Source organism: Chanos chanos, chromosome 8 (assembly GCF_902362185.1).
Source record: "Chanos chanos chromosome 8, fChaCha1.1, whole genome shotgun sequence".
Taxonomy (NCBI): domain Eukaryota; kingdom Metazoa; phylum Chordata; class Actinopteri; order Gonorynchiformes; family Chanidae; genus Chanos; species Chanos chanos.
In genome coordinates this window covers 18,504,876-18,532,521 of record NC_044502.1, presented here as the reverse complement: position 1 = coordinate 18,532,521, position 27,646 = coordinate 18,504,876, and the positions used below count along the sequence as shown (strand labels likewise).

Genomic DNA, 27,646 nt, shown 5'->3' with positions numbered 1-27,646 from the left:
GCAGACTTGTGTTCAGCATGATGATGGAGAAAGACAGAATGTAACACGTGTCTAATAGAGACAAGACAATCCACCGTTAGCACGCAAACGTACAGAAGTCAGCTTCAAAAAACAGTTATATCAAACCAAAAAAATGTGTCAGGTAAACAAACAATGATGAATAAATTCTGTCGAGAAAAAAATGAGGGAGGGACTGAAGGGGCAGGATTTTGGTTGGTCAGTGATGCTACGAACAGCGCCAGGAACATGTGAAACAGAATACATTTATAGTCATAAAGTCCCCCTTTGATAACCTGTGACACCATCATTATATTATATTATATTATATTATAGCATATATAACATAATGGTATTGTATAATTTGTGATTTTTTTTCTTAAATAAGGGCAGTAATTCATAGTCTGCTATACATGTGTGTGAATCCCACTTTTGAAGCACAAGAGCCAGGTGCTTGCTGGGTAAGTATGCGCCAACAGAGAGTACCATCACATCACTGAAACACTTGCATGTTGGTTTTGACACTGATTTGTTTAATTCTTGCTACAAACTGTGTACACAATAAGTGACAACACATACAGAAACACTCAAAAAATGCCCAGTTTATTCTGTTGGAAAAACTTTTACCGATTTGTTTTTCTCTGAATGAACTGTTCTTTTTCTCTGAATGAAGACTTTGACAGGCACCACACATACAGAGGACAAATTCACAAGACTATATCTTCCGTGAAATTCACTTTAGTGAATGGTCAGTTTGAGAAGACGCACGGCTGTTTACCTGTGGACTGGAAGACGTCTGGATTACAGTTACAATAACGACTTGCAAAAGCCTCCATCATGCGATCGATCTTCTGGGCTTCACCCGGGAGACGAAAACTCCACAGAAACTGCCTGAGAAAGCAAAACACACCCAAAAGCATGAAACACATTTACAAATATTCATGGACAAGTTTGACTTGACAGTATGCATAACAAAAATACAAAAATAGCAAACTCTCCTAAATTACTTAAGGTAAAATAAGACTAAACTCATAACAGACATAATAAAGGTTAATAATATTTAAGTTAAGTCAGCAAATTTAACTTCAGAAATCTAAATTGTAAGTTGAACTAGTCACATTTCTTTGCTTCAGGCAAGGCCCTGACTTCTGTTTTCTGTTGTCATGTAAAATCACATGTGAAATGGACTGACCGTAAAGCCTGCACCAGGTTAAGGTCAGAAAACTCCTGCAGATCCAAAAAGGCTTTCAGTATCTGCAGGTGCATCTCCTCCCTAAACAGCCACAGAGAGAGAGAGAGAGAGAGAGAGAGAGAGAAACAAATCAGATGGCCATGAATGGATTATTATTACAGATCACTGTAAATTCAGAAAAATCTTAACCACAGTGTTGTACATCAAAAGAACCATCATAACTGCCATAGCAACCAGCAACATCATCATCATCATCTTCTCTGTACCTCTCGCCAAGAAAATCTCCAATGGCAGTCTTGTTTAGCCCCTCCTCCTTATAAAGGAACTCAGCCACAGCTTCTGGTGTCCACTCCAGAAGGTCATTGTCAACCAGGTACTGCATGCCCTATGCAAAAACAAACAAACAAACAAACAAATAAAAAAAACACTCTCACACACACATGCACACACTTAGGCACCTTTCCACAAAGCTGCTGCAGCTTAAGAAAATACAGAGCAAGAAGTAAAGATGAAACAAAAAGACAAAAAAGAAAAAAAAAACCCACAAGAGCAGTGCGCGAGGCTCGATGCCTGTCAGACACCAGCAGATGCATCCTGAGTGCTCATACAGTGGAGACCATACAGATCTATTCATTTATCATTCCACTTTTTTTATCGCTCTGTCTTTCTCGCTGCATTGTCTTTCTAATACAATCTGAGTGCCTGAACTTTGTACACAACCTAAAAAACATACAGCTGCATTTAAAGTGAAAACACAGACGCTGTCTGAACACACTCACGTCACAGTGTAGTGTAATAATATCAAACTATATCAAAACAAAGCAAGTGAATGGTTCTTCATGGACACTGATTGACCTCTGAATCTACTAATCATATGTGTTTGTTGGAAAAAGCCTTAGAAACGACGTCTGTACAGCTGTTTAAGGGACTCAGTGTTGCAGAACGATTTCATGTGGAACACCGTGTAAAAAGGTTTATCAGTGGCCTCTAAACAATGAACACTGTGCAGTTTTGCTCTGTTCTTCAACACTGACGAGAGTTAAATATGGGACAGGGCTTCAGAGCCATCTTAACTGTGCTGCTGCGCTATACCACAGGATGTGGTTACGGTTCTCGCTCTGTTTCTTTCCAGCTTTCTCCTCCCCCTCTTCCTCTAACCCGTTTTTTTCTACCTGTACTTCTCTCTCTCTCTCGCTCTCTCTCTCTCTCGCTCTCTCTCCGTGCAGTGCAGCATGTAATGAGTTTGATTGTCTTTACCAGATTTTTGTCTAATTGTCATGGCTTGCATATGTTCTCTGAGATTTTGGCCTTTACACAGTAACGTTCTCAAAGCTGATGTGATAGGTGGCCATCTCGGCAGTGCAACAGAGAGCAGCAGCGAACGCAGACCAACCTTCTTTGGGTCCATGTTGAATTTCTTTTTTCCGCACAGGAACCTCTTGGTCCTCAAAGCGCTTTTACTGAGGAAAAATTCAGAAACAAACAGGATTATGGTCAGAGCAGAACTGTTTCTGAGAGTGTGTGGGACATGAAAAGGAAAAGAGAAGCTGAATGGATAAAAGGCCAAAGCTCAGAGATTGTCAGAGAGACGTGTCAGAGACAGAGAAATGAGATTACGTGTTCTTTTACTTCATCACTCAGTGGTTGGCAGTTGGTTTTCATGAATCAGTCTCTTTTTTTTTTGCACACACAGAGAGAATGACGTTGAAGGCTGTTTTTGCTGAACAATATTTCCTCTGTAGTGGCCTTTCATGAGAACGCCGTGTGTTATCTGATTCAACCTCTTCTGTCCTTATAAACTCTGTTCTTCACATTGTATGAGGAGACACACATTGTCTCCTCATACAATGTGGTGTAACAGGAAGCCCAAATGTACGCCCCCCACGCGTGCACACGCGCACACACACACACAGAGTACATTCATGTATGCACCAGTGTGTTGGCACTATCTAAATTCTCACATAGCATAGTAACACAAACAAACTCACATAGTGTATGCAGGATACCAGCATTGATAAAGTGTACTTCAGCAGACAGGCACGCACGCACACACACACGCACACATGTATATATACATAGGCCCTGTATCCTTGTCTTTTTAACAGTGGCAGGCCAGCTTTTCTGTAAACTGAAGACTAACAACCAGTCAGGAGGCTGATAGACTAATGACCAATCAGGAGGCTGATGGAGCACTTTGTCTCATCCTTACAATATGACTCACTCTACCCCCTGCTCGCTCACACTGGCCTGACTGTATAGTAAAGGGCTCAGGAAAGTGACACTCTAAAACATCTCTGCAGCTGGAGGAGCATGTGACGGCTTTGCAAACCACGTTTTTTTTTTACACTGGTTCAGAGTTAAAGCGGAGAAATTCAGAGAAAAGGAAGATAAGGCCTCTGTAGGGAAAGGTCAGCGGCTCTCTGCCCAAACTGCGCAGTACACAATAAAAAAAAAAAAAATGATACAGCTATAAAACAACAATTAAAAGAAAAAGAACCTGCACTGAGAAAAGACACTCTTTAGACAAATACAACTCTGTTCTTCTGTCTAAACTTCTTTTCCAATGTCTCTCAGTATTACTACAGTCCACATCATGGATCATACCCCCCAACTTGTATAACCCTACACCACACTACACTCTTACTGCTCCTGAATTTCCCCAAGGTGATGAATAAAGTACCTGTCTATCTATCTATCTATCTATCTATCTATCTATCTATCTATCTATCTATCTATCTATCTATCTATCTATCCATCTACCTAAATGTGTTTATGGAGCAAGGCAAGACTTGATTCGTATGACATTTCTACGCCTGAGGGGAGTGTCTGAAACATTAACAGACAGTGAAGAGTAATCAGTCCTATTTCTGATAAACGATATCTGATATACCAGTTCCCTTTTTCCTCACAGGCTTAACAAGAGCTCGATCTGTTCTCATGCAACACACCGCAAACACAGACACTTAGTTGATGACGCTTGTCCAGTCTCAGTGAGTAAGGCTTTATATTAGAGTTGTGTAAATTGTTAACAGGATAGCATCAGAGCTTTTCCGCGCCAACTCCCGTCCACGTGATGCGTTATGAGGGGTCTTCTTTACTCTCAGACGGGAATGGAGAAGCAGTCTGTTTGTCAGAGGAAGCAAGTATTCTCAGGTTTTCTCAATGAGCTGGTTTCCTGAGTTCACTCATTTCTCAGACTTGAGGCGATTTGCATTTACTGCTATAGCCCTAAGAAGTTCTTGATTTTGTTTTTTGGTTTTTTTTGGAGGGGGGTGTTTGCCTTTAAGTATTTTCACTAAGTACTCTTGGCTTATCCTGTCTCCTGGAAGCATCTCTTGGAGAAGTTGACTGATATTGGTACAGCAGTAAAGTAAAGTGTCATTGTGTGATGTGAGTTTTTAATGAAACTGGTCGTTGAAGGAGGCACTGGGAGGAATGGGGAAGAGGGCCAGCGTGTGTTAGGGGCTACTGGCCTGAGGAGGGAAGTCTCCAGTCATTCTGTCCCTGTTACCTGAACTGAGACTGAAAGGTGAAAGTCTACTCACTTCTCCTCATCTGACTCCATGGTCTGGATCTCTGTCATCACATTCTCTATCTCCAGTCGCAGCTTCTACAAATAGGACACAAAAAATGAGAGTGATTTCTGGAACTGTCAAATGAAATGTTACACACACACAAACACACAGACACACACACACCCTTACGGTTATTGTATAATGTTATGGTCTTTTACCAGACTGACTTCAGTGTTTGCAGTATGACTCCAGTTGAACAGAAAAATAGTGAAAAGTGTTTTGTTAACATGAAAACAAAAGAAGAAAAGAGCATATTGCTTGTGTACCTGAATATCATCTAAAAGATCACTCTTAGGAATTTTGACAGTCTCAGTCTGCATCTTCTCCTGTGAACTGATACCTGGGTCAGAAGGGGCTGTATGACATGAGCGCACACACACACAAACACAGAGAAAGTTATGAGCATCATTCATCACATATGACGACGTCAGCAGACAGCTTCGTCCAAATCGTGAAGAATGATGTGTTTGCGGATTGGACTTGGAGACGTGGGTTATAAATCTAACACTAAGCTCTAGTGTATTGTGCTCTGTCTAAATAAAGCTCTTCTACTTCCCCTTCTGTCTAACAGAGCTCTTCTCCCCCATACAGTGAGTCTTCCCTTACCACCACTCAGCTCAGCTCTTACCCCCACTTCACAGACATTATCCCGGACCCTTAGTCACGACTCAGTCCAGTAAAGATCAATAATTTAATTCATGTTACATTTCTGCAGACTCAAAGCCACACTGAATTTTTGCAGATTATCTACATGCATCTTGCAGTGTGTGTGTGACAATGAGGTTCTGAAGGAGCATTCAGTCAGTATTCAGACAAATAGGTCAACATGTAAAACAAGCAAATGAATAGTTTAGGAGGTTTCACAGAGATAAATCTATAAACCAAATCTAACATCTGAGGGCACATTCACAGGATTACATCAAATCACATCTAACATACTGCTTTGACACCACAGTAAATGTCAGTCATTTACAGTCAAATGCCTAGTCCCACTGATGGCAAAACAAGCAAACAAACAAACAGAAGATGTATAAGCATCATTTGAGTGTGAGGTAGAGTAAGTACCACCTTGGGTGGTGTGACCTTACCTTTTCCCCAGAGAAAGCTGTCTTTTCTTTGGGTACACATGTTGGTTGGGCTGCAGGGGGACTGGAGAGATCAAGACAGGAAATTTAGTCTTTAGCTCGAGCAAGTGTCTGTGTGCTGTAAAGTGTGTCGAGTAAAAGACCAGAAGGTCTCCTGAAATTAACAGAGGGAACTGAAAACATATACTGCTCCTCTAGCCCATGTGACTGACTACATGTAGACGAGCATGCAAAAAATGTCATTCAAAAACTCTGTTACAACCAGAGACAAAACTTTGTTTTGTAACTGTGCTTCACTAAATCTTGATGCTCGGAACACCTGGCTCAATCTAGCCAGAGTCTGTTTATCGAAAAAAGAGAAGAAAAAGAATTCTCTGAGTTTTTGTTTTTCTTATACCGTATATAACATCAGAGCAAATCTTTCGTCATAGTTTGCCCCTGAGTCTTGGCACTGCATTGCACGAGACCAGGACAATACACAAAGCAGGTGTGTGCGTGCATGAAATGTATGACGTGCTAGAGTCTCAGGTCGAAAAGAAACGCCAATGCTGACGCAGAGTTTAACATGTTAAAAGCTAAATTATCGATCATTTCATTGTCAGTATCCCTGAGGAAATATCAGACAGACAGTGGAAAAACGCCGGTATTGGTTATACAAGAATAAACATCTTCCTCGCTCGAACATACTTTCCAGTGTAAATGATTTATACACACGCAATTAAAGAAAATAGTTCGCTATAATTAAACGTCTTAGTAACTTTTCAAAATCATACCGCCGTCTTACCTTCATGTGACCTGTTGCGTTAACTACCTCTGCGTTAAAGTGACTAGAGACGATGCTGAGACACTGTGCATGAACTGGGGGAACGGCTATAATGAGGACGAAAGGTAGAGCTAACATTTAGACGTCATCCTTCCAGTGAACCGTGAAAAGATGACTGACCAATTCTGAGAATTTTCACCAGCAGATAAAGCCAAGTTCCTCCTCATATCCACATTACTTCTTTCAAATTCACAAGTTTTGAGATTTCGTACGGACGTTTAATACTCGTAAAGGTTTGGATAACAGTTCTTAGTGATAGTCAATGTCTATAGAAAGTTTTAGGAAAGTGTTTTATGAGGTAAAATTGAGTTGCATCGTTGTTCCATCCAAGCTGATGAAACTGCTTTATCCTTATTGTTTATAAATTTAGGAGTGAACGACTATATTCGATTAAAATCATCCATCGCAAGAGACCATTCTTAAAATGTGTGAAATAATGAACGTAAAATTATGTAGTAGGATTTGAAATAATTTTGTTGTCTGGCGCCCTCTGGTGGACTCTCAGAGCTTTGGCGGAATTTTGTAAATTGATTACCTGCGATCATCCTCTGAGTTTTACACAAGGCTTTCTTCAGCAAACTTCCTGGTATCCGACCAGCCTACCTAGTCCTTTTCAGATATTTCTCTGAGCACATGCGCAATCTGGGCAGAGAACGAAACAGCGCAAAGCGAGTGATAGGGTGAAGAAGAAAGAAAAAAAGTGAGGGAGGGGAACAGTGTCACTGCACATTTAGTTTCCTGTATTGCATCTTACTTTCCGAAGACTTATTTTATCGAAGCGTCTTCTAAAGGTGCCGAAGTTTTAAGTTTTAAGAAAATGCAAGCTATAAAGTGTGTCGTGGTTGGTGACGGGTAAGTTGATATACTTTTTGGTTTGTTTTAAATAACTGTTTTTTCTGTTCCTGTAGAATGTCTAAAATATTCAAAATGAGATTAAAGTCTTATTCATCTTATGAAAACGGATTCTCGTCTTTGAAAGGTAGTTTTTGAACCCATATGTTAAATCAAATCGTGATTTCTACATTGATAGTGGTTCAGTAGTGGTTCACCTGATAGAATTGAACATATTCGATTTTTTTAAGTTTGCTTATTTTTGTGGACATTGTTTCTTGGTTGAACGCAAAATATCGAGATGTCATGTAGGCTGTCATATAGACTGAGACGTTACGCAGTTGAACCCAAGGTATTGATTCTGCCCGGGACATAGTTAAAGTAGTACGGAACTCAGTGGGACCGATAAAAAAACCCTCACGGCTGTACCTCTGTTTCCCGTTAAGTAAGATAACAGTTTTCTTGGTCCTTACATCTGTATAAGGTACCAGTATTAGTCTAGTATTCCGTGTCCGCTGTACCATACCACGTTAGACCGAGCGGTCATGTTTTGGGGGACTTTGCAAATGATGTCCAACGGTCTGACTCGGTCACACAGGGTTCCATCAGTGGGCAAACGCCGCAGTAGACAAAAAACCTTCTCAGTTTATCTCAATACTTCGCTTTTCAATATGCAGGAAGTTGAGCCACGTACAGAAGATGGTTTAATGATTTGTATCGAGAAGGAAACGGTTCTGAAACAGTCTCTGTCACAGAACAGGAAATTGCATTTTACTGAGTTAAGTGGCATGTTGAAGATGATGATCAAATTATACCCTGCAGATATTTTTTCAGGCCTTTTGTGTGTGTGTGTGTGCGTGTGTGTGTGTGTGTCACATCATATGATCCCACAACTCATGAATATTCACCTGTTATGGATATAGTCATAAAAGATACTTACTCAGAGCATGTGAGATATCATCAAAACATCAAAACAAAAATATTACTCAAGAAATGGTCTTCTTCAGAATATCAAAATGTCTGTCATTTCATCATCTTAGAGATACTGAAAACAGCAAACCCTGCCAGCATGTTTGTGTTACACTGAGTTGTGCAGATATCAGGGTGTGTGTCCGTGCATGCATGTGTGTGTGTGTGTGTGTGTGTATGTGTGTGTGTGTGTTGCTGTGGCAGGCCATTTCTGTTATGTGCACCTGTATAGTGCCAAGCATTGTCTAGCAAGCAGTTCTGCATTTTTGAAGCAGTTAGAATGTAAACAAAACAAAGTACACAACTTTATAAATAGAAACAATGTTTTGGCAAAGAGACACATGTTCCTGATTTTAGAAAATGGGGAGATACCAGGAGGACAGAGGAGATGTTAGTAAGGGTTTCATAGAGCAGTGGCGGACGACAGGAGCAAGAGAAAGGGGTATAAAAGATCTGATATGTAGATCACAAAGACTCGGCAGGCAAAAGAACAGGAGAGCATGTTGACTTCCATGCATTTATCAAAGATGAGAGAGAGAGAGAGAGAGAGAGACCATCAGCCCTGTGAACCAATTACTAGTATACTATCACAAAACATATGGTCTTGGGTGCTTGTTTCACATGAGAGGCAATACAAATGTTTTGAAATTATTCTTGTTTGTCAAGTCGGACTCCATAAAAGAGACTCATTGAATTACAAATCATTTTTTTTTAATCAGAAAAAAACTGGTATGAGGAACTGTTGGGGCAGTTAGAACAGAAGTGATTTATAGTAGGGCACAGGTCTTTTTCTCACTGTTTACAATGACACATGAGGTTTTATTTGGTGCTGAAGAAGCAGAGAAAGAAGGCTAAAAGAACCTGCTTAGAGTTTTGTTTTTTTTTCTCATTCGGTCTATGGTTTGAGGATATCCTGTTTGAAGCTAGTCCACAGTTCTCCATTTTAGAGTTACACGGTTCCTCATGAACCATTTTGACTTCAGTGCAATGTCAAGTTCCTCATTTCTCACTGCACAGACATGTATGCATTACTTCTCTCTTTAGTTTGGCTTCTGTGTGTGAGTGTGTGTGTGTGTGTGTGTGCGTGTGTGTGTGTGCGTGTGTGTGCGTGTGTGTGTGTGTGTGCACGTGTGTGTTTAATTTGTTTATTTGTTTATCTTTTAATGTTGAGCAGTTTAGACTTAAATTCTCTCCTTTTTTAAAACAAGTGACTGGGAAATTGATACATCTTACTGTGTCCAAACAGTCAGAGGTCCAGTAGTCTGGAAAAAAACAGGTGTCACCACTGTCATCCCCTCAGACCTTGTTAGCCAATCAGATTTCTCTAATGAAACTGTCATCCCCTCCATCACAGACTGTGTTTAATGCCTTCATTATGGCTCATTTCATTGTGGTGTGATTCTGTAATTTCGTCGCCGTTTTTGTGGACAGTGGGTATCTGATACAGTTTTAGATTTTGATGGTATGCACACCTGTGATTGGGCCTAGAGTTTTCCATTATTCTGGTCCCGTGGCTTCAGTGTGGTGACAGAGCACCTGAAAACGACACATGCCGTTAAAAATAACAGAACTCATGGCCTCTTTGGGTTCAGAGAGCAGCTGACCGCAGTCTGTGGGACCGCAGTCATTTAAATGCTTTGGCGTTTTGAAGCTGCCTGAGCGAATGACATACTGAGTTCTGTTGTAATGAAGAAGTTCAGTGTCAGCGAGGGTTGGTGACACACATGTTTCCGCTGTAGCTTTGGCGCGTTACTGAAGCAGAGACAAAGCCCCGGCATCTTCAGCCATGTGGTGATAAAAGGGCAATAAGTGTTAACCTCAAACACATTCGCAAGTTGTACGCTACTTAAACCAGAGAGAGAGAGACAGACAGACAAAGAAAGAGAGAGAGGGGGAGAGAGAGAGAAAGAGAAAGAGAGGGAGGGAGAGCATTTTGAAAAGCCACGCTTGAAAAAGAGGCTGATGCGTTCTCTCTCTTCCTGCCGCTCGCCCTAGTTCCTGTCATGAGTCTTCACTCCTCCATGTCGCAGTGCACGCTGAACTCAGGCCCTTAGCTGCTCCACTTTCTCTCTGATCTCACACACACTTTTCAAAGTGCCTCTCAAACCCCCATACATGCACATTTCAAATAACTGCTCCATGGTAATATCTCCAGATACTTTCCCACGAAGGTCTCACCATGTCCATAAGAGCATAAAAAAACCCAAACAGCTGAGTGGAGAAGAGTGAGGTATGCTTAGTGACACAAGTACCAAATTGATCTGAAATTATGGAAAACCGTTTTCTTCTTTTTTTAATGTTGTTGATAACCTTCTCAGGTTAAGCCCTGTGCATCTCTTCAGACTTTTTTCATTTTTCTCTACCTCTGTAGTGTTCTTTGCTCTCTGTGATCAGTGAAACAGTGATTTCGGACTCCACACAGATGGTTCAGTGCATGAGTACTTGACCATGCAGTGTATTGTGGTGTATAGCAGGCCTTCCCTGGACAGAGCTGTGTGGGAGGGAAGGGGTTTGAAATGAAGAACTGTAACTTTCTTCGTTTTGAGAGAGAGAGAAGCAGAACCCGTCCCTAAAGTCAAGTGCATACAAGCCTGTTATGGAACTGTGTGTGGAGAGATAAGGTCTGTGTGTGTTTGTGTGTGTGTGTGTGTGTGTGTGTCTGCGTGAGAGGGAGAGAAACAGAGAGAAAGAGACAGAGAGAGAGCAAGGGAGGGAGAGAAAGAGAGAGAGAGAGAGGCAGCAGTTGACTGTTGTGATTAGTCAGCTTACGTTCTATATGTGTGCAGCACTAGGCATGTGTTTGTATCTTTCCAGTCTTGCACTTGAGTTGCCTTTGAGCTGTGTTCCTGTTTTTGGAGCACACCTTCACCCAAAGGCCCCAGAGCACAGCATTCCTCTGTCTCTCCCTCTCTCTCTGCACCGGCATGCACCAGCATGCTTTCCCCTGGAATTTTACCTCTTATTGTCAAACACAGTGCCACTGCATCACTTACACTACCAACCATTATACAGCAATCCAGACCGCTTCCCAAAACACACACACACGCACACACACACATGCACACGCACGCACACACACACGCACACACACACAGAGCACACGTAGATACACTTTCAGAAGCAGTGAAGAGGGTTGCACAACAGTCTAATATTTCCAGTGTTTATTTGGAAAATCCTCACGGGTGTTCCGGCGCCTGCTCCTCCCTGTATTTTGTCACATTTTATTCCTGCTGTTTCTTTTTTTTTTTGTTTTTGTTTTGTTTTTTTAAATCAGATAGTTTAACCTACAGAGCAGTCTATGTCCCTGTAACCACACACTGGAGGCCAAAAGAAATGACAGCTCCTACACAGCAAGTTTGTTTCTCAAGGCATCTGGTTCTTTTTCTTTTTTATTCAAAGGCATCATTTCATTCCAGGCTCTGTGTAGAGCACAGCCGGCATCTGCCGTCGCCTCTGATTGGCTGTCAGAGGCCGTATTAAATGTGTAGCTAGTGTTTATCTCATTGTAAATGTAATGTGTGTTTCAGAGCTGTGGGTAAAACCTGTCTCCTGATCAGCTACACCACAAATGCCTTCCCTGGAGAGTACATCCCCACCGTGTAAGTGTGGCATTCCACTTCAACTCCCATCACACTCTCAGCCAACACACCAGCCCTTTACCTTCACTTATCAAACCAACACAATATCCTGCTCAGACTCTCCTCCTCCTGATCAATATATACTGCCTCTCATCATACAGCTCGTTTGGTCATCCCTTTTGTCAGGACTGGGTTTGAGAATATGTGTGTGTGTGTGTGTGTGTGTGTGTGTTTCAGGTTTGATAATTACTCAGCCAACGTGATGGTGGACAGTAAACCAGTGAATCTGGGACTGTGGGATACAGCTGGGCAGGAAGACTACGACAGGCTCCGACCCCTGTCATACCCACAGACGGTAAACGATTCTCTCTCTCTCTCTCTCTCTCTCTCTCACGCACACACACACACACGTACACACACACGTACACGTGTACACAGGCACAGGCACAGGCATGCACACACTCACTTTGCTCAAACTCATTTTCGTAAACCCTTTACACCCAATGCAGTCCTTACCCAACACACTTTTCCCACAGTAACCAGGATAATGTACATTACCACGTAAACTATCCATAAAAAAACTGTAATGCGTATAATGTACAGTTAGAACACCCTGTTTTTGTTTGTTTCTGTGTTTGGCTTTAGGATGTTTTCCTCATCTGTTTCTCCCTCGTGAGTCCAGCATCGTTTGAGAACGTCAGAGCCAAGGTAAGTCTTACACACACACACACAGACACACACGTTTACATTGAGTATTAAGCTAAAGTTGCTGTCTGTGACTCCTAACAGAGTAGAGGAGATTAGTGCAGTGAATCCTTTGGACACTAGATGCCAGTAAGAGCAAAGCCTACTCCGTGTCAATCTCTTCTGCCTTACTTAAGTATGTATTCAGCGATTTCTGCTAATTAATACAGCCCAGGAACGCGATCATTTGGCCACTTTTTCATATTTAAATGCATAATTTTAAAACATTTTTCTGCGATATATGAAAAAAATTGGATACGTTTCTTTGTAATTTATTTCTTTGTAGTATTTCGTTATCGTTTTTTGCTCGGCGCATCCACAGTTTCAAACCTGTTTGAACCTGTTTATATTTCTGGCTCATACAAACTCTCTTTGATTGTTTACGACAAATATACTGTAACCTGGCTGTTTTGATAAAAGTCAAACTTAATCGGCCAGCTGTTACCCGTTAGCCACTTTACGTTTGTTGTATTTTATTTGAAATTTATGCTCTGTTGTTATCGTATCAGAATCAACTTTCTCAGCGGCTTGTTATTACCGACTGAGGCGCGAGGGGTAAAATCCTGGCGGGCGCTGATCACGCATCTGACTACTGCATGGCAGGTGATAATTGTTTACACCGAGAACAATGATAGACAATTAGAGCTATCATCACAATATGTAAAAAGAAACACAAGATGTTTAAGAGGGTGCATGATATGGTTTGCGAGAGAGCAGATATAGGCTTAAGCATGAATACAAATTTCACGCAAATGCATTCAGCTCCCGCCTCAGTTCCGTTCAGTGTGGAATCTAGAACAAGGGTCAAGTCTGCTCTAAACTGGCATCGAAAAGCACCGCGCTTTCGCTTTACTCTTTAACATAGGTGCTGATGTCTCATGTCCTCGTGTGTGTCTGTGCGACTTGACTGGGCAAACAGTAGTGTCGTATAGCCTACGTCCACTATTAACCTGTAAATGATCTGTTTCTTCTAATGAACTTGTTTCTACTGTCGGTTGTGTCACCCGTTTACCTACGTCACGGAAGCGAATACCAACATTCTCCGTGGACGAGAATCTAAACATATCCCGGAAAATTGTATTAAGAGAAAGCCGTAGATTCCTAGGCGAAGATCTTCACTCAGAAAAGTTAACAAAGGTTTGTTCTGGACGCCTGCAGAAGTACGTCTGTCGCCACCTTAGGCCGATGAGACAAATGAGATTGTTACAACACGTCGTAATGAAAAACTGGAAGTTTATCTCTCAATCAGTAGCATTTCAGTGAAATTTTAAAAAAAGAAAGAAAGAAAAAGCTTGCAGTATAGCCTTGATGCTTAATTCACGGGAATGATTTTCTTGAAGTATTGTTACAATTAAATTTACAATTTTTAGGTTTGGCCTGTTCAAGTATTATCTGCTGCTAGTTTTGTTGTGTTCACCTCATAATTAGAGGTGTGTTATTTATGTGTTTATTTATTTTGTAAACCTTGGAATGGGGCTTGTTCATTTTTCAGCCTGAGACTACAGTGTTAGCCAATGTCAGGACTCCAGATTTCTACCATCTGACAGTAATAAACCTCCCTTTAAACTAACAAACTATGTTGATGAATAACATGGCCACCCACTGTTTGTTTTGAGTGTATATTTGATCGTATATATCATGTTTTGGAGGCACTAATGGCATGGGTTAGTCTGGAGCCCTGTAGCATTCTCTGAGACAAAGACACCAAGACAACAGTGGTTTGGGTTAAACAGATACATATGTAGGAGATGAGGCCATAACAACAATTGTAAGAAACATGAATTACATCAATACTCTTTTAGCCAGCACAGTAGCAGAGAGTACATGGCTGATAGCATGCAGTCTGCCATTAGAGACATTAAAATAAAATGAGAGATTAAAATGCTTCAGTTTCCTTCAGCGGTGGCCTCACTCATATCCTCACGACCTTGGCTACATTCTTTCTGTTTAGCATTTCCATCTGATCATAGATTAGTGATTAAAAAACAAGACAAAACCAAACAGTGCATTCAGTTGCACGTCCTCCGCTAAATTCCGAGTCATCTCATTTGTCTTAGCTGACCAACATGATTTGTTTCAGCTGAGTTTCACCCCAAAACACCAAAAGCCAGAGGAGCTTTGATTTAGCGTGAGGCTAAATTATGCGTATTCACTACAGTTTCACTAGAGCAGCAAAATAAATAACTGACTAACAAAATAAGTTGACGATAATTAATTTAGATCAGTTTCCCTCTTCCTCAGGCCTCCCTGTAGCCCCTATTAGCAGTGGAAAGACATATTAAAAGGGTTAAAATGGTAGTAAGCAAACACAAGGACAAATCCTTATAAAATCTCTGAGGATTGTGACTGCTAGCTGGCCTCTGCAGTAGCCTGTGAGGAGAGAATGAGAGATGACGCGAGACAGCTAACGCTCCATTCTCCACCTCCTCAGAATAGTGGAGGTGTCCTTGAGCTGTCTCCTGCGCTAACTATTCACAGGAAAAACAGAAAACATAAACGTGAGAAGAAAGGGATATTGTCCCATTCAAACCTGTAATGCTTCAGCGCAAACCCTTTGCCAGGTCATGTGCAGACATAGCAAGTATATTAGGGAATAAACTTCACATGCCAAAAGCATGCCAAAAAGCTCTCAGTTTCACTCCTTTAAAAAAAACAAACAAAAAAAAAAAACATTTAACTTTCAGCTATATATATATATACACATACACACACACACACACACACACACACACACACACACACACACACACACATATATAATATATATATATATATATATATATATATATATATATATATATACACACACTTATAATTTACTATGAGTGATTATCCTTCTGTGGCAGTGACCTTTCGGTGGTAGAGATATTTTTGGAATCCTCAGAGAGGCAGTACCAGTGAGTAAAATCGTGATGGAGACCCGGGGAGAAGGCTCGCGTCCTGGTCGTTAGAGGAACCGGCAGGCGGCTGTTACTGTGTGCCGCTGGGCTAGCAGGCTCTTTCTGTGTTGTGTAATGAGGAAGAAACCTTCTGCTGCAGCAGCGCTGGTTTAAGGCTCCCCATAAACAAGTGCAACAGTGACAAAACGTGTATGTGTTGCCAGCTCTTTTTTTTTTTTTTTTTTCTAGTTTATAGTCTTACTGACAGCATGCACACTGATGCAGGGTTTCTGTAGAAGGGATGGTTTGATTATAAATTCTTATTCAGAGTTACAAAAATGTGAAAAGAAGGAAATGCAACTGACAACAAACAGGGTATCTGGCAAAAAAAGACAAATATTAGCTTCACCCATTCATAGCAGAGAGGTCATCTCACATGCATGGTAGCATAGCTACCGCTATCTGTAAATTGCTAAGACTAGCTAACTTCCACCCTGTATTTGATCAAGTCTACAAATGTATTCATGTGAAAAAAAAACAGAAGCTGCCAAGCACATTCTTTCACTTGATATTGGTATTTTCATCTGTTCTTTAGTTGCATGGCACTACCACTCTTTAAGGCTGCAAACTTTTCCTGTAGTGCTCAATGACTGAGATGGGTCTAACTGATACTCCGCCCCCACATCTAGACAGAATACACAGCAGCCAATACAGTTACAGTAAATAAGAAAGTCAACTGGGGAAAAAAACACAGAGCGACATTAGTATAATGAGTAGACTTGCGAACTGTGATATTAATTCATTACCTAAGAATCGATCACAATGTGAGAACTTTTATCCTGACATTCTGTGAGTGCTGGTGATACAGAGAAGTACATACGCAGGAAAAAAATTGGATTAAGTCAGTGGGCAGAAGATGAGTCACTGGATGTGTAAGGAACTAAAAGACAAAACCATACTGATAAAAAAAGCAGTAGTCAAAGGATGAAAGGTTTTCTGATGTACTTTTTTTCACCCTTGAAAGAAATAAGACAGTTGAAATTTATCTCTGTGAAACTGAGAAACTTATTCCTGCTTTTGGAACCTTATCAAGGGTCCAACACGTTTTCACTTGGCCAAGAGAGACAGAAAACAAAGAAAATTGCTCTTGATATGTGCGATTGCCAGGAGACTTCAGACTTAATCCATTCCAATTTATAACGTTTAAAATCTTGACGCCTTCACAAACAAGTCAGCAAACAAGGCCTTTGATTTTTGATTAAGTTTTAACAATGCAAGTCTCTTCTTCGCAGGGCCTTGATGTTCTCTTCTTTCACTTTACCAATCAAAACCTTTCAATAGCTCTTTTCCCTGTTCTCTTCTTCTTCCCTTTCTTCTCTTTTTTTTTCTTTCAAACTATAAGCAGTTGTCATGGTAATATCACTGGCCATATGCAAATGTAGTCTTGATAAATTGTGAAAGGTTGAGCAGAGAAATTAAAATCTATTTGAGGCTGTGGATGGGAAAGCACACAGAGGGTATGGGGGAGGAAAACCTTTTGTGGGCAGTCATATGCAATGCAGAAAGCACACACACACACACACACACACACCACCATGTCATTAACCACTCACTGAAAGAAAAGAGGAGTTAAGTTAGTAAGTGCAGGTTGTTTCCACTCATTAGCACCAGAGACTTCAAATAGAAATGCTTTGCTTTGATTGCAGCTTAAAAAGAGAGACAGAGAGAGTAATAGATAGATAGATAGATAGATAGATAGATTCATTGAGAGAGAGAGAAAGAGAGAGAGAGAGAGAGAGAGTGTGTCACACAACTTCAGCATTCAAGCAAAAGTTGAGATAACGAGAGGGCCAGATATTTTGGGCGTGAAGTGTCTCCTCTCCTTCCGGTTCATATGAGAAGAGAGAGTGTCGACTTGAGGGTGAAGTCAGCAGATGTCGCCATCCAAGCTGACTTCCACATTTCACAAGTTTCCTCTTCATGTCACTCAAACAGTACAGACACAGGCGAGAGGCATTCATGTCTCATACAGCTGGACGAAGTCATGCCTCCTGAAGTTTTTAACTGTTGCTGAAATGAGATGCGTGATTGATTTTAGCTTGGCTGTGGCTCTGGAGTCATCAAGCATGAGTGACTCATCCACAAATTAGCTCTTAACACCTCTGCACCCACACGGGAACACTGACTGTCTGTAATCAGATATCAGACGGGGACACTGTCTGTAATCACATCTCACACAGGGACACTGACTGTCTGTAATCACATCTCACATGGCAGAGCGGTGACTGTCTGTAATCACATCTGAAACAGGGACGCTGCTGGTCTGTAATCTCATTTCACACAGGGACGCTGTCTGTCTGTAATCCCATCTCATACAGCAGAGCGGTGACTGTCTGTAATCACATCTGAAACAGGGACGCTGCTAGTCTGTAATCTCATTTCACACAGGGACGCTGTCTGTCCGTAATCCCATCTCATACATCAGAGCGGTGACTGTCTGTAATCTCATTTCACACAGGGACGCTGTCTGTCTGTAATCTCATTTCACACAGGGACGCTGTCTGTCTGTAATCTCATTTCACACAGGGACGCTGTCTGTCTGTAATCTCATTTCACACAGGGACGCTGTCTGTCTGTAATCCCATCTCATACAGCAGAGCGGTGACAGGCACAGCCAACTCAAAGAGAAAGGAGTGACTGAACTGCTTGGGTGTATTTTACTGGATCCTCTTGTCCTGGCATATAACTAAAGCTGCTGAGATGTCATTTATAACAATATCATATCATTAAAGAATAAAAAATAGTCAGCAAAGGGTGACAGTGGACGGGGGTGAGTAATTAGTGATTATAACATTCTTCTATCGCCTTAAAATTCAAAATGAAAAAAAACAAAAAAAACAAACACCCAAAGACAAAAGAATAGCTATAATCCACACTTGGCAAAAACAAGTATACTCTACTGCTGTTTGATGCCAGCAATGTCTTTATGTGACTTCATACCTCAGTTTTGTAAGTCTCCAAACTGCTCTTAGGTCAGATGGCATTGACCTTTCATATCCAGGTCATGACTTCATAATGGTTTTTTTCGATAGTGATGATTCTTCATTGATTTGTAATTGGTTACCATGGACACCTGTACTCAGTGTAGTGATAACAGGCTTTAGCCTGTTCCTACTATGATTTGATTCCAGGCCTTTTGTCACCAAACAACGGTGCCCGTTCTCCTTTTAAATGGCTCAAGGTTAGTCATGGCAAAGCTAAAACAGTTTGGACCTGCTTTGTGTCCCAAAATAATGGTGTTCTTGCTGAACAAAACACATTCACTTTCTGCACAGAGGCCTTGAGCAACAGATACAGGCCTGTGGTCATGAGAAAAACAGCCTCAGCTCGAAGCACAGTCTCGAACTATCTTTTCTCAGAAAAAAAAAAAAAAAGAATTACTCAGAATTACCATACCTGTTTCAATTTGCCTGCATTGGCTCACTGCCCTGTGCACAGATCAAATAATTCAACCCTTTCTGCACAGAACAGTGAGGAAACTATCGATTTAAAATGCAGCCTAGGCGCTGTTTCGAAGACAGCTTGTCATTCACGTGAAACTGAGAGACACACACTCAGGAAGGAAAAAAAAAAGAGAAAAACTTCAGACGAAGATGAACTAAAGAGGAAACAGGAACTAGAGCTGGCTTTTTTTTTTTTTCATTTGACCTACTTTTACACTCTCCGCCCTGTTCCCTGATTGGTAGACTCAAATTTAGGCTGTAATTAACAGAGATATTTACCACCTTGAGGGACGTCCAGGGTTGTGCTTGGTACATCTGTAGTTTTCAGCAGCTCAAACTCAGTGGAGTGGAGCAGGACAAAGCACAGCATATTACAGTGTCAACACATCCTGGTCAGAGTCACATTAGAATGGCTCACTGGCCCAGAAATACAACCATCTCCAGTCACCTGATACACTGGTCATACAATACATCTACACCCTGTAGGCAGCGGCAAAGACCAGAAAGTTTCCCCAGACTCCACTGCAGAACAGAACCATGCCATTACAGGGTAAACAAGCATACACGTTTAAACATGCGTGTTTCACTCACAAGTTTACATATGTCCAAGAGACCATCACATTTGAACACATTTCATATCAAACCCCTCACATAAACCCCTCGTAAAACAACTACAGATTTTGATGTCAGTGTTTAGGAGTGATTTGAATTGTCATCTGTGTGTGTGCGTGTGTGTGTGTCTGGGTATATTTCTATACAAAAATGTAACATACAAACACACACAGGTCACACAATCCACCCTCTCACTTCTGTGAATTTGCCCTGATCGGCTCTTCTGCTCCCCCTAGTGGTACCCAGAGGTGCGACACCATTGCCCTTCCACACCAATCATCCTGGTTGGCACCAAGCTGGATCTGAGGGACGAGAAAGAGACCATTGAGAAGCTGAAGGAGAAAAAACTGGCTCCTATCACCTACCCACAAGGCTTAGCTCTGGCTAAGGAAATAGGTTGGGCTTTGCTTTATTTACTTTTTTTTTCAGTCTATGTTGTAGTCATATGTCATGCCCCTCATGTTTTATGCACAGAACAGAACTGCAAATGCCTATAAAATGTCAGTCAATCTAGCTGTCTATTTATAACTGAAATATAAAAGACTTTTGCGAAACATGCAAATTGCTTTGCACTCTATTACCGTATTTGGTAAAAAAGCCGTCCCTATTCTTTAAAGCACCCTCTGGGGATGGTTATTAATTATAATCCTTGAATATATAATAGAATTCATCCAGCATTCAAACAAGAGCATTACACAACAGTTTTTAAATATAGCATGTGTGGTCATCTCTGCGTTGCGGAGAAGCATTTGGGAGAACACATGGGCTAGCCCTCCTACGCTGCCACAGAACCGACAGAAGCAGTACAGGCAGAGAGCTGTCAGGAGAGAGGAGCATGATGTGAGAGAGACACACAGCAGTAGATCTGAGAATGATTTCGTCTCTTTAGAATGCAGAGCCTGAGACTTTCCCCTTGGTCCTGGTGGATAAAGGGAAAGTATCATTTGGAAACATACTGATCATCAGTTATTGATGGCATTGATTACCGCTGTTTGTGTGTGTGTGTGTGTGTGTGTGTGTGTACATGTGTTATACAGATGCTGTAAAATACCTGGAGTGCTCTGCTTTGACTCAGAGGGGTCTGAAGACGGTGTTTGATGAGGCCATTCGTGCTGTGCTCTGTCCTCAACCCACCAAAGTCAAAAAGAAGGGATGTCTGCTGCTTTAAGAGCCCTTCCCCTGCCGGTGAGAGAGAGAGAGAGAAAGAAAGAAAGAGAGAGAGAGAGAGAGAGAGAGAGAGAGAGAGAGAGAGAGAGAGAGAGAGAGAGAGAGAGAGACCCCGACTTCTGACTTTAAAAGGTCCTATATTATTGAGCAGTAACAAAAAATGTGTAGCAAAAAAAAAACCAAAACAAAAGCCCACTGCTGCCAGCTTACTGAAAGAGTTTGAAATAGGATGTCTATGCCATTAAGACAAGCTGAGGAGGGAAAAAGAAAGCAAGAAAGAAAGAGAAGATGAATCACAGCTATGTAAAAACTTAACATTTCTTTGAATCTCGGGAAAAATCTTCAGACCTTTTCTTTGTCAGTTGTTTTAAGATGATAGTAATTTCCCACTACTTTTCTCAGCAGAACAAACTTGAATATAATGTTCAGATTTTGCCTCCTTCCAAAAGGCCAAAGTTTTATTTTCTTTCTTCAGAGAGAGAGGGGGAGAGAAAAATGATACATGCTTTTTCTTTGTCTTTGGTTTCTCCAGGACTTTCAGTGCACAACAGGTCCAACTGCAGCCCAAAGATTGTCTGTCTCTCCCCATCCTGATGGAGGGAAACCAATTTCTGCTGGAACCCCATGTGTCTATATTCCTTTAAACCTTAAAAGATTATATCTGATAAAACAGTGCCACAAGTATGAACCATGGCCGCGGCAACATATTTAATGGAAATGAATAGTTTATTATGAGAGTGATATGTTTTGATGATTATTATGTTTTTATCAGTACAGTGGAGTGTGTCGTATCAAAGCTGTGCCACATTCCTGTTGCATATTCTCTTATCATTTATTTTTCATGAAAGAGTATAAAAGATGTGGGCTATGTTTTTTTTCACAAGAACTTATATATATATATATATCTTGATTTTTGATGTTGTTGTTGTTGTTGTTGTTGTTACAATGACAGGGTGGGGATTTTAAGCCTTGTCAGTGATTTCTTTGGGAACTATACTGCACGACTGATCAGCAGACCAGAGCCTTTACACACATGTCATCACTGACTTTCTTCATTTCACAAATAAACTCTAAAACTATTTTTCCACGCACATTCTTTCCACTTCTGGATATTAGACAGTGAAGACAATTTCCGTGCACGCACACACGCGCACAAATACACACACACCTTAAAGAGCAATGATATTGATTACGCTAATTTTTGGCATAGGTATTTTAGCATGTGGATGCATTGCTTATTGATTTGCATTGAGATACATCATTCTAAGCACCATATGTAAGCCATGAAAGTCCCTACTGTGTCTCTTAGGTTTTGGGTGTTTTTCAGGCCATCACTCAAATCATGAATACCATTACACACTTTTGATTATGCTCTCTGTTCTGCACTCATCTGTTCTGTGTATGTGAAGAGTGTGAAATACTCACAGTGGAGATCTCTCTCTGAAGTAACAAAATCGACAGCTTTCTTTCTTCACTTGTCCATCCTGTTTTTCTTTCTAATTGTCTTTAACCTGGTTAATTGTGGTATGAGAAATTCTGACCTACTGCAATGTCAACACACACACACACACACACTCACACACACAGACGTGCACGTGCACACACACACACACACAGAGGGTATGAGTGTAAAACTGTGATGACGCCATGAAGCAGATACTTCAGTAGCGTTCTCTGCCAGCCGACTTCAAAGCCCTGCCATTTACTGAGAGCTGCCAATGACAACAGGATCACTTGATCTCCTCCACACAGGCCTTCCACAGACTCCAGTCCAACACTGCTATAGCACACTCAAACACTACACAGTGACAACACTGCTATAGCACACTCAAACACTACACAACGACAACACTGCTACAGCACGCTCAAACACTACACAACGACAACACTGCTATAGCACGCTCAAACACTACACAACGACAACACTGCTATAGCACGCTCAAACACTACACAACGACAACACTGCTATAGCACACTCAAACACTACACAGTGACAACACTGCTATAGCACGCTCAAACACTACACAACGACAACACTGCTATAGCACACTCAAACACTACACAGTGACAACACTGCTATAGTACACTCAAACATTACACAGTGACAACACTGCTATAGCACGCTCAAACACTACACAGTGACAACACTGCTATAGCACGCTCAAACACTACACAACGACAACACTGCTATAGCACGCTCAAACACTACACAGTGACAACACTGCTATAGCACACTCAAACATTACACAGTGACAACACTGCTATAGCACGCTCAACACTCCACAACGACAACACTGCTATAGCACGCTCAAACACTACACAACGACAACACTGCTATAGCACGCTCAAACACTACACAACGACAACACTGCTATAGCACGCTCAAACACTACACAACGACAACACTGCTATAGCACACTCAAACACTACGCAGTGACAACACTGCTATAGCACACTCAAACACTACACAACGACAACACTGCTATAGCACACTCAAACACTACACAGTGACAACACTGCTATAGCACGCTCAAACACTACACAGTGACAACACTGCTATAGCACGCTCAACACTCCACAACGACAACACTGCTATAGCACACTCAAACACTACACAGTGACAACACTGCTATAGTACACTCAAACACTACACAGTGACAACACTGCTATAGTACACTCAAACACTACACAGTGACAACACTGCTATAGCACACTCAAACACTACACAACGACAACACTGCTATAGCACGCTCAAACACTACACAGTGACAACACTGCTATAGTACACTCAAACATTACACAGTGACAACACTGCTATAGCACACTCAAACACTACACAACGACAACACTGCTATAGCACACTCAAACACTACAAAGTGGATTTGTTTGGTTTGTTTAAAGGTTGTAGAGGATATCCTCACAAACTGCAGTGATAAGAGTACCTGATCCATTAGGCAGATTCATCTCTCACAGTTACATTCCCTCTAACACCAGTCAGAGACTGGAATGAAAAAAGTGACATTGAGCTAAAAACGGAAACATTTGCAATGCATTAAAATGCAGTAATAAATGATAAGTGATACAAGTCATAGAGGCAGACAAAGGTCAGAGTTCATTTGCTGTGAAGTGGCATCACACTAAACCAGAGCTCAGAAGGACGAAACTCAATCAGTTCCCACCTCGCAATGTCACTCAGTGGGATGCAACTCATGTGTGCAGGTGTGCGTTGGTACAAGTGCTTGTGGGTGTGTGTGTGTGCGTCTGTGGGTGTTTGTGTGTGTGTAAAAATGATTTGCAGATTGAGGTGAGTGGAGGTTTCACACGGAAGCGTGCTGTGTTTCAGGACCTTGTCAGTCACGCTAGATGAAAGAGAGAAACACAGCCGTCCAAGAGAAGATTCTATCAGAATATCAATGAGGAGAAACCAAACATTTTGAACAGAACACAAACAAATGCCTCATCAAGACAGAATCTGTGTATGCAAGGAGAAAGAAAGAGAGATGAAGAGCTGTATGAATTTACATCTGCACATTCCTTTCCCACAAACGTCAGAGTCTTCTCCTTTCATGAGAGGTGTGTTAGTGTATTAATGGTGTGTGGGAGTGATCATGACTCTAATGAGGATTTACAGATGTGCTCAGCACATTAGCACTGAAGGGTTTTTTGAGTGATATAGTGACTGTGACATGAACAGAAAATCACAGTCTCCTTAGTGTCATACCAGACTGATCGTGTCCTGACGGCCAGGTACACCTCTGCAGTGAAGAGGGCTTTCCACAAGGGTGCAGGGCTATCTATTTGGCAAGCCTGGTCCCTGATCCCAGTTCAGGGCTGTGTTCACTAACCCTGGACCAGGTCTGTCTTCACTAGCCCTGGATCAAGGCTGTGTTCACTGACCCTGGGTCAGCACTGTGTTCACTGACTCTGGGTCAGCGAAGAGTTCACGGACTCTGATTCCTTTCCACCTGTTGTGCGGGCTGAAAAGGAAGTAAGAATCAGGATGACCATGGAGGTGTCAGACAGTCCCTGATTGACTACTCTACACCCTCCTCAAAGGACTTCCAGGGTCCTGTCTGCATTTGGACAGACACAACAGTGGCTAGATCACAGCGACATCACTTTTCTGTGCGCCTACCTGTGCGTGCCACTCTCACAAGGAGAGAGAACTGTGCTTCTTGGTTTTCAAGCCCTGAAACCAACCCATTCTCCTTCGCACCCGTTCCACAATATTCCAGTCTTAATGTGTTTATACTGACAGAAGGAGATCTGGCCAGTGAACAGGCTCTCATAAGTTCAAGGGGCTGACCTCAGAGTAAACAGGCCTGTCTTTGTCCCATGGCCCAAATTAATGTGTGTAATAAATGCCAAAGCCGGGTGTTGGGCAGGTAGGGGAATTTTAACAAAGCCTAGTAACCTCTGTCTAGGTGATATGAGCTATATCACTCCATGCCTCACTCTATGGCCAGAAATATATTTCTCTTTACTGTATCTTTTATGTCTTTATAGTTTTTTTTTACTGTTACTTTTATTCTCTCTCTCTCTCTCTCGCTCGCTCTCTGTCTCTCTCTCTCTGCCCTCTCTGTCCCTGATCGCATAGAAAATGAGCCGATTAAAACACGGAAATCAGTTTGCCTTCCCGTCCCCAGCTTATCATAACGGCGCCCACACACACAGTGAGTCAGGCAGGAATAACTGATCTAGTGGAGGAATTGGCCTATCGAGAAAATTTTTCAGCCCATTGGCAGGTACCAGTCTGCGAGGTGAGGCCAACCAAAATAAGCAAAAACAATGACATTCAAATCAGAGACAGCTTAGCAAAATATGCCCCCCTTAAATTTTCATCTTTATATCTCCTGAAAAACAAGGCTTTTTCAAAACTCGTTTTTTGTTACCGATTAGCACTGGTTCCATCTACGTCAAAAATGACATCCCCCTGATAATTGCCCAAACTTGGATTGCTAACGGGTTTCGATTACATGTCGCCTAGATGGAAATAGGAATAGGAGGCACTGCATGAAGAACAGTGTTGTGTACACGACGCTCCGTCCAGACAAGCGCGCATGCCGCGCTGCCGCCAAGTTAAATTACTCCCCGTGATAGCGGAACATGCGCTGGCGTGATCTTTGCTCCCTCTGCCCATCACAGCTCACAGGGTCCCGTCCTTTGTTAGCTTAGAGTAAACGAACCAACCTGCGCACCAGCGCTCCCCCTCTGTGAGGTCTAATAGCGGGATTCGCTATACTTAAGCGAAGGACAAGTGCCTGCTCACAGTTTTAGAAAACGACAGCGTGCGCGCAACCGAACAGCGGCAATTAACAGAGCGGTACACATGGAGGTTAGTGACCGTGTCAGAAGAGGGTTTAGTGAATTAAACTCTGTGCTAGAGTCAGTTACTTTCAGTTTGATTCTTTCATCTGTGTAGGGTAACAGGAGACTAAAAGAGGGTGCTATCCGCCATCAATTTAAAATCCTCTATATCTCTGGGAACAGAGTGATGAGGGAGAAGAAAGAGAAAGCTGCTTGGAGTCTGATGAGTTTTTCCCCCCTCGCTCTTCTCTTACTTGCTCTGGAGTTATGAACTCTTATCTCAGCCAAAGCAAATCTCTGACATCTAAAGGACACATATTATAAAAGAGAGAGGGAGAGAGAGAGAGAGAGAGAGAGTATTTGTGTGCACATTTACATATGTGACTGCAGCATTCTACGACAATCACTCACAGGCTGCCTCTGCTCAAAACCACATCAAATTAAATTAGCGAAGCCTCTGTTTGTTCGTTTGTATGATTGGTTGGTTGGTTGTAACCAGAGGCAATGGTTCTTCACTTCAACCCCCTGAGATACTCTGACTGATCTCAGTGCAAACTGTATGACTGTCATTTGCACTGCAGCCCGGGCACGACGACGATCAGTGGACACATGGCACTTCACAGCACACTCTGCTCTGGGCTCCTCTCTACTGCGATTGCTGAGGGAGGAGAGGAGGTGGAAGCAGGAGAGACTGTTGTGCGTTTGAAGTGGTGCGCGACTCTTGAGGAGGGTATGAAGGCTCGAGCACCTGCCTCTCAGCGGTACATAGTCATTAGAGAATGAAAGACCGAGTACCCTTATGGTATTCCATTAAAACCAACACGACAAAAGGACAAATGAAGAAAAACAAACTACCCTCCTGTATTTCATCTGTTTGAGTGCACGGGCTGGATTGGGGGGGGGGGGGGGGGGGGGGGGGGGCACCTGTTTACATACAATAAAGAAGCTTTCATTTAAGTCTTTGGTTGTTTGGTTGTTTGTTTGTTTCCTTGCTTGCTTGTTCATACTTCACTCTTATGATGCTTGAATACAGTGTCTCTTTCATCTTATAGTTCAGTTGTACGGATTACTAATCCGTACAACTGAACTAGAGAGAACCTGTCCGATGTTAAAAGGGAAAATCTGAATTTGACAAAATAGCGGGTTATCCTTCAGACAAAGCGAACGGATTATAACAGTTATACAGTTACCCCAGTATATTCACTCTTAAAGTTGTGAAAGGAAGACCAGCAGTAGTGTGGACTAGACATTTTCAGTAGACTAACGATGGATGTTTCTAATGGCCCTTTCCACACGCGCGTGTTGGACAGACTTCAGAGCGCGGACTCCAGGGCAAGTGTCCAGCTCGAGCATAACGATGACGAACTGCAGGGCATGGCGCTGA

The 27,646-nt window shown here is 41.9% G+C and overlaps 2 protein-coding genes across 2 annotated transcripts in view; one reads left to right on the top strand and one right to left on the bottom strand.

Moving 5' to 3' along the window:
• The window catches only part of cyth4a (cytohesin 4a), a 9,154-nt gene extending 3,215 nt beyond the window's left edge, over positions 1-5,939 (bottom strand). Inside the window, exons 1-8 of the mRNA XM_030782953.1 lie at positions 5,853-5,939; positions 5,031-5,119; positions 4,735-4,799; positions 2,583-2,649; positions 1,456-1,574; positions 1,190-1,270; positions 776-888; positions 1-51 (exon numbers count right to left, since the gene is read on the bottom strand). The exon at positions 1-51 is cut by the window's left edge and continues 98 nt beyond it. Of these exons, the coding sequence (XP_030638813.1) occupies positions 1-51; positions 776-888; positions 1,190-1,270; positions 1,456-1,574; positions 2,583-2,649; positions 4,735-4,799; positions 5,031-5,119; positions 5,853-5,892 (625 nt within the window). The 5' untranslated portion in view covers positions 5,893-5,939. The remainder of the gene's footprint in view (positions 52-775; positions 889-1,189; positions 1,271-1,455; positions 1,575-2,582; positions 2,650-4,734; positions 4,800-5,030; positions 5,120-5,852) is intronic.
• Positions 5,940-7,436: 1,497 nt separating this feature from the next.
• Positions 7,437-21,812, top strand: rac2 (Rac family small GTPase 2). Its single transcript, XM_030781037.1, has 7 exons — positions 7,437-7,524; positions 12,000-12,071; positions 12,288-12,405; positions 12,696-12,758; positions 20,025-20,184; positions 20,826-20,973; positions 21,488-21,812. The coding sequence occupies exons 1-6, from the start codon at positions 7,490-7,492 to the stop codon at positions 20,954-20,956; spliced, it is 579 nt and encodes a 192-aa protein (XP_030636897.1). The 5' UTR covers positions 7,437-7,489; the 3' UTR covers positions 20,957-20,973; positions 21,488-21,812.
• Positions 21,813-27,646: the final 5,834 nt, after the last annotated feature.

Coding starts and splice junctions, on each gene's coding strand:
- rac2 (XM_030781037.1), top strand. CDS start 7,490: ATGCAAGCTATAAAGTGTGTCGTGGTTGGTGACGG. Junction 7,525..11,999: donor TGTGTCGTGGTTGGTGACGG/GTAAGTTGATAT, acceptor TGTGTGTTTCAG/AGCTGTGGGTAAAACCTGTC. Junction 12,759..20,024: donor TTGAGAACGTCAGAGCCAAG/GTAAGTCTTACA, acceptor TGCTCCCCCTAG/TGGTACCCAGAGGTGCGACA.